A 10,873-nucleotide genomic window follows, 5' to 3' on the forward strand; every position below is an offset into this window, starting at 1 on the left:
CTAGGGTATGAGGCAATTTTGACTTCTGTGAAGCCTCTTGCCCATTTATCATTTGCTAAAAGTCTGTTTCTATGTGATAGCACATATAACTACATTAACATAACTACAACTGTGTAATTTGCTACACTTAAGTTTTAGCATTGAAACAGTGTCACACACAGACAATAATAAAATCCACAGAGGAAGGGCATTTTCGGTCAGATGCAGGCATGGCAAGCTCATTCTTCATCACCAGTGGCAATAGAGACTAGTAAAAAAGGCTACTAAATCAAGTGAAGTGTTTGCAGATCCACTGGTCTAATTGCTTCAGCTTTATCCAAATACTCGGATAAATTTTCTTAATGCATTGTTACACCATATACTTTCTGAGAAAGTAGGGGTTATCAAACACAATAATAAAAAACAGATATCACATACAAATTAATTTGTTGTTCTCAATTAGGTTCGGTGACACTGTTAAGATTTCACCTTTTTGGTCTTTGCCAAAGCTTTCTGGTTGATTTCATGGCTTCTTAAAAAGTACTGAGGGTTTATGTTTTGAAAAGCATGTAGTGGCATTTTGCTTTAAAATTAAAAAGGAACAGGGGAGCCACTTCCACATTATCCTTCTCAAACACTATTTTTAATATGCAGAGTCTTTTGCAAATTGTTCAAGGTGAGAAAAGACCGAAAACTTTCTCCCTCAAATTCTGTAGCTGCACTTCTCCTTCAAGTGTATTTATACATTTGGTCTTCATCACAAATACCAGTCTATCAAACAGATAAAGCCCAAGATGAGCTACCTAAATGGGAATTACGTCACACCTTTCTACAGAAAATAGACAATTTTCCCATTTGCTACTGATTTTAATGTCAGCAAATACAGACTTTGGAAACTTCCTTGGAGACTTCCAGACAATTAATAAGTTGAAGCTTGTTTTGGATGCTCCTTTACACTGTTCTCTTACAAAAACATACCTGTTTCTTACTTGCAAACCTAAAAACTTCAACAGGATCCTGCTTGAAGACAAAGCCAGAGCTACCAGCTCTCCCAGATAGGGCAGGAGACCTGTCATGCTCTGCCTCTTCTATGTACCTGCCAGGAAGTATTTTCCATACCCTTCATGTTTGTTTACATACGAGAGCCATGCTCACAGCCAAGACTGCAGCTTGAAGACAAAGCTTCATTGTCTCAGCATCCACAGCTGATGACGGAGTACAGAAACCTCTGGATCTCTCCCAGGCTACCATACAGTGACCTCCAACCTTGCTGAGCCTCTTTATGAACAACTGTAAGTCTATTATGCCCTTAAGCTCCCCACTGTAAACCTCCAGCACTCCTGTCTGTTACATTTCTGTAATTATCCATCAACAGCAACTCAGTTGTTCCATTTCTATTCCTGCTCCAGTACCTCTTAGCTCCCTAGTTTGTGTATCTTTTCCTCCCTACAACCCTACTCTGCTCAGCAATAAATGGCTTCCCAACCACCAATGGCTCTCACTTGCTGTACTATACTGAAATCAGGCTATACATTTTAAAAACTGAAGATTGTTCCTTCACATTTTGTTCCCATACATATTCTGGAATTATAAATATGATTTGGCATTGTCCTGGAATAGCAAAATTACATGTCTGCATTTGCCAAAATGCAGAATTTGCTGGTGGAGGATAATAAAATACAGTTCTTGTCTAAGACACTCATGCCTGCAACTCCGTTATTTAGTCTCCCTCTCTCCCTTTTATTTTCATATAAAAACTAAGTCTTCAAAAATGGGTTTGGATGAGTTGGCTTGGTAAAAAGCCCTGGAACATCTACTCCACCGTCTCAAGCTGTGTAAGTGCCTGGGCGATGCAGGTAGGAAGTTTAGCAGCTGACATGACCACCTGGAAAGAGCAACAGCTGGGATGCCAAACAGCATGCAACAAACAGGAGGGAAAAGCAAACCAAAGCAATCGCTAAATGTCATGGCAAAACAAGAAGTCTTCATTGGTCTGTCAGAGAACAGCATTCAAAAGCTGTAAACTAATGATGCTAGCAACACCACTGTCTATGCTACTCAGGAAGAAGAACCTTTTGAATTTATAATCATAAGGAGCTTGCCTACATGCATGAATTCGTCTGCATTTTACAGATGTTTTCTTTATAAAAGTTTACAACACAACTGTTTGACAAGAACAGAGGTGCCTTCCTGCAAAGATCCTAGACGATAACACTGCTTTAATTCAGTTGAAGGTCCATTAATATTTCCTAAAGGCCATGCAGCTTTTACTTTCCACTAAGCAGTGGATCTGTTTAACTTCCAAACCAACAAGCTTCCTGCTCCACAATTCTGAATATTTTTCTCTAGCACTAAAATAAGAACTGATTAAAATCAATGGATAAACTAGGATCAAAACTGGAAATCTACAATCCTCAACTTATGTAAAAACCATGTGAGACCCTACATATTGCATTGATACCAGCCTTTAAAATGCCATCAAACCACCAATGACACAGTGCATACTGCAAGACGGGGTCCGTTACTGAATTTGTGAAGTTTGATAATAAAAGCAAACTGAACCCCTGACAAGGGACTTCTAGAAGGTAATGGATGCCTAAAAGTATGTCTTCAAAGACTCTTGGTCGGTATGAATTTTTATGGGAATCTGTGTGTAGATACCCAGCTATCACAACAAACCTCTCTGTCACGCCCGACATAAGAGTATTAAAGGCATATGGATGAACTGGAATAACTTAAGCAACCATCATGAAAACCTTAAGCTTTGCTCAGGCAGCTAACAGTCCCCCCCACAGGCACGGGATGCTTTGCTCACAATTCCTAGAAATCAACACTAGTTAAGGAGTGCTTTACACCTCCAAAATGAAGTAAGAAAACACATTGCAGAAATAGGAACTGACTATACCTACATCACAAGAGTAAGATTTGAGATTCTGTTTTGGACAAACTAGACCATTTTATAAAAGCACTGTACTTAACTATGACAAAATCAGGCATTTTAGTACTGGCAGGAATAAACTATCATTCTTCTACTTCAGTACTGCAGAAACATGTAAATATTAAGCTAATCATCCATATGAGCTGCTTTCATCTGCCATCCTTCGGGAAATGGGAGAGGGGCTAAGAGATGAGACTGCAGAAGTGTACAGGATTCACTGACACCATGCAATGTACTTTTACAGAGTTATCTCGCACCAGCTAAAGCGTGACAAACTGATCTGATCACTTCTACTGTCCTGTGATTCAACAAACCTCAAGAGAGATTAAGAGTCTGCTTTCAGGGTTGTTTTTTCCAGTCAAGTGTATCAACACTTAAGAGTCAGATGATATCTTCTTAGTAGCTTTTTCCACCTACCAATTCACAGTCGGCTGACTTCCTGAGCAACGACCCCAAGACTAATCAGACACAAATGATGAAACCACAAAAAGTCACGTAGCAGTTAACTGAAACAAATGACCCATACAACTTCGTTTCCAACTCACTGGGAGTGACTTCGCCTATGCACGCAGCTTTAAAAAGCTTCTTACTAGCTTTGTGACTCCTCTACTAAATAGTGTCCCTCATGAGATGTCACAAAAAATGTAAAGTAAATAAAAAATAACTTTTCAAAACACTGAAAGTTGGAATTTTAAGTGCACAGGAACAATACTTATAAAGATAGGAAAATATACGGAAAACACGTCATGTCCTCCCTTTGTTGTTAATATTATCACCATTTTGATGTTTCATTAGAGACTAGATGAAACATCAAATGTAAATTCCCATATATGACTAGACCTTCCAAATGCCAAACATCTTCCAAGCTGGAATATTAAGCACTAAGCCACAATTTTAAAACCACTAAGTTTAGAATTTGCTGCAGATTTACAGCCCATAAATCACGTCCTACTCAACAGTATGTTACTTCATCTAACATATTTAAATATTTGAAAAGTCACTGAACAATAAAGTGTGCAATACTGTCAACTGCAAGTAAAGCTCACCGATTCTGAAATGATTTGCCAGCAACGTTGTCTCTGTATGAATCAAACATAACATGATACTGGTCTCTACTCCACTCCAAGACCACCTGCAAAGAAAAAAAAAAACAAAACAAAAAACATTTGATGTCTCCACCTTCTAAAATTAGACACTTACATTTCTCTCTTTAGAATGTTTAAACACAATTTCATTCAAGTTCACTTATCCATTAATGCACAACTGACCAGACCTTAATCTAAACTAAGTTATTACAGTGAGCCAACAATCAGACCCAGAACTTTAGCGCACACTTAATTTAAACAAACTTTGGTCTTTTCTCTGCAAGAAAGGATTTCATGTTTTATGGACACGCTTCATTTCTATTCTACTACTCATTTAGGTTGCCTCCCTCTTGACTCTTAGCCTTGAAAAATTCAGGAATGTTTTCCGAAAACTGAGACCTAGACCAAATACACTTCAATACAACAAAGAAACTCCTACCCCCTTGCATAATTTTCCTCATCTTCCTTTCTATTCTCGTACAGGGCATATTGAAGTATACACACCTCTGAAATCTGAGCTTTGCAAACAAACAGCCAGGCCAGGGCATATCAAATTATGCAAACTGACCTGGCAACAAACTTAAAACACAATAGCTCTTTCCCAATACAGGTGACATCTTACACTGCAGCCAGACTAACCCACCAGCAAAGTATTTCTGCATGCTGCAGCCTCTCTTCCATCCCTCTGCATTTCTGCCACCCCCCTTTAGCTTGACATGAGTCCACCCAACAACCCTGCAGCGAGCCAAGTCACGGAGCTAAACCAACAGAAAGATGACCCTTCAAAAACCAGAGCACTTGATCTTCTACTTGGTTGTTGAAGCAGATGAGAAATGGTGAGAACACACAGCTGAAGGCAGGGTTGTATTCCCCACGTTCATCCAGCCTTCAAGGTTGCTTAGCTAAAACATTAAGCTGCACCCCTTACGTGCCCTTTGCCAGCCGTCCCAATTCTCAGGCATTGTCATAAATTAGCTATATGGGAAACCAATTACAAGCCAATTCTTACTTTGGAAAGCTGCAACTTTACATTCCATTTCCATCCTTAAATGTACATATATACACACACAAAACAAAAGCACATAGTTATGTTTCTATTACAAAGTATTCAACGTCATGGTTCTAAGCAGAGAAAAAAAATAATCAGACTTTTCAACACTAAAAATGCTTAATACACTTTGATACAGCAAAAAGCATAAGTAATTTGAGATAAATATAATATAAAACATTTAGGTTCTACTCTGAGATAAACTTGTTATGGTACCTTTCACAGTGAAAGTCCAACCTTAAAAACTACAGTGGCATCTTGTACTGCTTTAGGGATGAAGGTGTAATGGCTTATTTTAACTGGATAAGTACATACAAATATGTACTGTAGAGGGGGGAAAAAAAAATACCAGAAAAGGATAGTACTTACTTTACAGCACTCTCCCTAGATTTAACTTTTACTACTGTTTATTTCTTGTATTACCATTACTGTAAGATAGCATTCAAAAACATAACACATGGACTCTCTCCCTCCCTTTTAAGAAGGTACACATCCCTGCACCCTCATGCCCACTGCAGCACAGCCGAGCCTCCTAGCGAGCAGGGAAGCCCCACTGTGCAGCCAGGTGACAAGCGCACGCACACACACACAATTCCTGCCAAAGCTGCAAACAGTCTCCGTGTAACTTAAGATCTCATCTGTACAAGTTCATTCCCCTTACACAAAGGACACATGATTTCCCAGGTGAGCATAAAATCACCTCTCTTAAATGCCAAAGTCAGGAAGTGTCTTAAAAACACACTATTACACTTTTTCATGCACAAGTCATTACATCCTTCTGCCAAATACACTGGTTTAATACAGCACACACTGGAAGATATCCACACAGAAACTTCTGCTACTGCTGATAACGATGAATTGACACACTGATCTGCTTCTAGAAGAAACACGGAAGTATCTGAGTAAGAACATCATTTACTATATGAATAATACAGCTCTCGAGGAAAAAAAAAAGTTAACCGTTCAAGCCCTTGCTTTTTGACTTTGTGCAACTATAACCAAAAAGACAGAGGACCGATCTCTTTAGAAACACGTTTAGGAAAAAAGTTAAGCTCTTCCCGCCCGATATATATTTTTTTTGTTTCCTGTAACTGTTTCATCCTGGCACATTATTTGTGTTGCAATAGTGCCTGGAGGCCACTTTGCTGTAATGTTACATACTGATATTATAAAACCACTAAGGGAACAACATTAAAAAAAGGGGGATAGACACCCTCTATTAGGAGCTACTGTATCTGACAGCTGGTAACAGTGGCTCTGACATGTTCCAGTTGTAAAACATTTTCCAAAGCTGAGCAACCTCCTGAAGGATACTCAATACGAGTTTACAACCAAACTGTCCTAAAACTTAAAGCTGATCTTAAAATTAAGTTACAGCATTAGCTTAAACCTGGCTACCCTATGTTTTTGCAGAAACGTTCCTCAATCATGCTTAATGCACTACCATTTAACGAAGCTCAAGTTTTTTCTCTAAATCAAGCTCATTTTCAGCTTGAGGTTGTAAGCACATCATTACCAATCTCAAATTATTTGCTCTAGCAATCCATTTTTATGCCACCATTAATACTGGTATTAGCAAGAATCTATGCAAGCAGATCTAATTTTGCCTACTAGAAGAAAAAAGCTTCCTCAGGGGGTAGGGGAAAAAGCAGAACTGCAAACACTGCTCAGACTCCAGGGTCTGATAAGCATTGCCTCACTCTGCTTTTTATTGCTTGACAGTACCCCACAGATTGTCAAAAATGGTTGACCTGATAATTACTAGAAAGATTTCTTGGTTTAATTTCAAAACAGTCATATATTTTTATTAGTTGGTGCCTTGCAGACTCTGTACTGAAGAAGTGTTTTCCAGCCCCACTATAATTGTCAGAAGAGGTCTAACAGTGCTTGTTCTCACAAGACTAGTCTCTCCTAAATCCTTAAACTACCACTGTTTACCAGAACACACCACTTTAAACCATAAAAGCAAAGAGCAAAATATATGCAAGTATCTCTTACCAAGCTCATTTACTATCACTGTAATTAAAAAAAATAAATAAATTAAAAAATTTTAAGAAGAAGTTTTTCTATGTATCTGTATGGTCATTTCATAAAGGGTGGGGGTTTTCTTGGTGTTTCTGTTGGTTTGGTTTTTTTAAAACATTGCTGGTCACTTTTTTCTTAACAAATAATTTTGAAAATTTACTCCCACATGAATCTGCCAATTATTTGCTCACTGTCTAAATAATATCTAAGCTTTCCAAGTAACTCTAAAAGGTCTGGAAGTAGCAAACCAAGACTTGGTAGGAAAATAATCCTGAGCAGTGATTCTGACTGATTCTCAGCAAAACCAGCTCTAACTTGGACAACTACTGAAATGTTTTTAAAAACCTTCAAAGTTCTAAGAAATCCTAAAGCTGGGTTTAAGTCCCCATTCTGAAGAAAGGTAAACCTATGCTCAGTTTTGCAGCACAAAGAGGCATACACCAATCCAAGTTGATAATCGTGTACAAACAGCTGCCCAAGGGTACTACATAATGAATTAATCTGCTGATGGCTTTCAAGTATTTCAGGAACTTGTGAATCCTACAAGGCAAAAGGGATGAAGTACTTTATACAAAGAATATGTACAGATACACAAAATAAAGTTCTGACTGTGCTACACTCAAAAGTTGCAGATACAGAAAAAAAACAAAAAACAAACAAAAAACAAACAAACAAACAAAAAAAAAAAAAAAAAAAACAAACCAAACAGGCATAAAAAGTATCTGAAAGAGTCCATCAAAACAGAGAATGAAGGAAAAAAAAAAAAAAAAACAAAAAAACAAAAACAACAACAATTTAGGAATCAAGAAAATCCAGTCTGTTTGCATTTAATGCTGCCATCCTTTTACACTGACAAAAATACTTTCTTTAATTCCATGAATACTTATTATAATCTCAAACACTATGCTGAGGCAAGGTTCTTTTTTTTTCCCCCCTGCAGATTTTTTCACTGATGACTTGGAAAATAGGGTAATACGAAACGAAGCTTTAAAATACACTACACCTCTGTATAAAATCAACTATAGGAGAAGTAAGAGTTCTGCTGCATCATTTATAAAATCGCAGGCAAGCTGAGTAATAAGCAGCGAGCAACGTAATACAGACTCCGCTGCGCGGCAGGCAGCTTGGAGAGAGCCTACGCCTAACTCCCCAAAGTCCCGAAGGGAGAAAGATTCTGTCGCTCCCGTTGCCATTCGAAGGTTACATCCACGCACAGGCTTGAAAAAACGCGTGAAACAAAAAATACGGGACTAATAAATCACCCGGTAAGGGAAGCGGGGGCAAAACTGCACCAGAGAGGAGAACCCCAGCTCCCCCCCGCCGGGGCCCTCAGAAACCACCGACCCACTCCCCGGGGGGGCGACGGCAACACCTGCCGTTCGCGTCACACCTGCCGTTCGCGTCACACCCCTGCCGTTCGCGTCACACCTGCCGTTCGCGTCACACCCCTGCCGTTCGCGTCACACCCCTGCCGTTCGCGTCACACCTGAGGCCCGGGGGCTGCCCCGCAGCCGCCCCCCGGGGCGGGGGGGAAGGAAGGGGGAGGCGATCGGCCGAGCCCCCGCGGCAGGGGGGGCCTGCGCCCGCGCCCCGCACCCGGTATCCCAGCACAGAAAGGGAGCGCCGCCCCACCGCCAAACACGTTATCCCCCTTGCGCGCTCGAAGCCGGCGTCTGCAGGCGGCACGCACGGGCAAGCTGCTCGCTGGAGGAGGCTCGCTGCTCAGCCGCCCGGCTCCCCAAAGGGGAAATAAGCCGCGAACCGAAAAGCACCCGCGCCCTCCCTCCCTCTCTCCCGCGGGGCAGCGCCGGGCGCCTCTCCCCGCCGGCACCGCTCGGCTCGCCCCGGCCCGGAGGGAGGGAGGGGAAGGCGGAGGGGGGGGGGGGTGGGCAGCCAGGCCACGTCGGCGCGGCGCCGTACTGACCTCCCCGAACTGCAGGGCGGAGACGATCATGAGGACGAGTCCCCCGAGGCAGAGGCAGGGCCCGTACCTGTGCGACAGGCAGGTATAGGTCTGGCGCTGCAGGAGCTTTAGCAGCATGGCCCGCCGAGGCGGCGGCCGCCGCTACCGCCGCCCGGCCCGGCCCGGCGCGGCGCGGCCTCGCCCGCCTCCCCTCCACTCCCCTCCCCTCCCCGCCGTGCGCCGGGGCGGGCGGGCCCCGCCGCCCTCAGCGCCCGCCCCGCTTCCGGCGGCGCCGCGGCGCCACCTGGCGGCCGCTCGCTGCCCGCCGGTCCCGCGCCCTCACGGCTCCGGAGGCGGCGGGCGGGCCGCGCCGTTTTCCTCAGCCTGCCCCAAGGGCTCAGCGCCGGAAGGCGGTGAGGCGCCAGGCTCTGGTTTTTTTATTGGTTTGGTTTAGTTTTTTGTTTGTTTTTTTTTTTTTTTAACTTCTTTGGCTCCTCGCACATGGCGTGGAGCGCTCAAGGCGCCAGGCTTCAAGGCGTGCCAGTGGTACGGGCCTGCCCGTGCAGTTTTTAAAGAAAATCATACAGATGAAGAAACCCAGATCCGGTGCCGTCTTTGCAGCAGACGGGCCACAGAATGTGGCGGGGCCTGTGTGCCCCCAGCGCTTTGCCGACAGTGCTCCCCCACCCCACCGGCTGTCAGAAAAGTGAACCGATGCACGTGAGCATACGCACCCAGGAACAACAACAAAAATCACAATAGTTTCACTTCACCGTTCTCATGACTCTTCCCTTGTTATCTACTGCCTGTAGAATAAATATTTTGATGTGTACCGTCTTTGGCGATCATGAAATTACTGACCGCAAGACAATTTTTCTGCATATGTAGAAAAACTTGCAGCTGTGGCCAGCAGAGCTGCGCCCTCCTGTCACACTCACAGATACGCTGCCAAGCAAATTTGTCTTCCCTAGCTAAGAGGGATTGGGAAGACTCCTGTGTTATCGTAAAGACAAAGTAGAGCTACATGCTGAGATTTAATTTAAGCATTCTATGAGTGTTTTGGCATAGAAATGAAGTGCAGGGATAGGTTCATGGAAGGGGAACCACCAGGCTAGAAGAAGGTTATTCATGGAGTTCTTCAAGAACAGTTCTTGGGGCAAAAACATAATAGCAAGAAACTAGTTAGAGCCCACTAGCTGAAATCAGACTGTAAGTCCTTAGTCTGTATCACTCTGGTTTCTGCCATGAAATTCAGACATTGACTTAGGACACTGCTGATATTGCCACTGTTTCATCAGGCAGAGGCCCTTCTGGTTACCAGCACAAAATAATGCAGTGTCATAGGCCCTCCTGAGGCCCAGGACAGTAGCACCTATCTCCGTAGTGTTCTGCCCCTTCAACGAAAGGTCGTCTTCCAAGTATTTCTTACAACTTACTGCAGTGACTTTTCTGAGTAACAAACCACCCTTGTGTTCTTCTTTCTCCCTGTGTGAAGCAACAACACCTGACCATTTCTAGAAGTTTGTCCTAGCGTATTTACACAGTTGTGGTGTGAGAGGATTGCACCTGACTGTACTTCTTTAAGAAGTGCCCAAGAGCGCATGGCGCTCTGCCACAGCTCTCCCCATCTACTGAGCCCTACTCCTATTTACCTTTTTGGTGTCACAGTGTTTTTCCTTTCTTCATGGGCCACGGGACAGGATGGCAAATTCACTAGGGGCTACCTTCAGAGGCGCAGAGTCCACATGGTGCTGTGTTCCACCTCCTTATCCTCTGTTATCAGCACAATTATACTTATTTGGCCTTTCGTGATAACCCAGCCCTCCAGCCTCAGTACGGAGAAGCCTCTAGCTAACTTTTTATCACCTGTTGTGCACAGCCAGCACTTCCCCCTA

General features: G+C 43.1%; 1 protein-coding gene across 2 annotated transcripts in view; it reads right to left on the minus strand.

Annotated features, from left to right (window-relative positions):
* The window catches only part of GNPTAB (N-acetylglucosamine-1-phosphate transferase subunits alpha and beta), a 46,407-nt gene extending 37,200 nt beyond the window's left edge, over nt 1-9,207 (minus strand). The window contains exons 1-2 of one of the 2 annotated variants that reach the window (XM_042795506.1): nt 9,000-9,207; nt 3,964-4,049 (exon numbers count right to left, since the gene is read on the minus strand). In XM_042795506.1, the coding sequence (XP_042651440.1) occupies nt 3,964-4,049; nt 9,000-9,116 (203 nt within the window). In that variant the 5' untranslated portion in view covers nt 9,117-9,207. The remainder of the gene's footprint in view (nt 1-3,963; nt 4,050-8,999) is intronic. The other variant, XM_042795505.1, reaches the window with a different exon arrangement.
* Nucleotides 9,208-10,873: the final 1,666 nt, after the last annotated feature.

This window comes from Tyto alba, unplaced genomic scaffold, assembly GCF_018691265.1.
Source record: "Tyto alba isolate M040663 unplaced genomic scaffold, T.alba_DEE_v4.0 Super-Scaffold_21, whole genome shotgun sequence".
Lineage (NCBI taxonomy): Eukaryota > Metazoa > Chordata > Aves > Strigiformes > Tytonidae > Tyto > Tyto alba.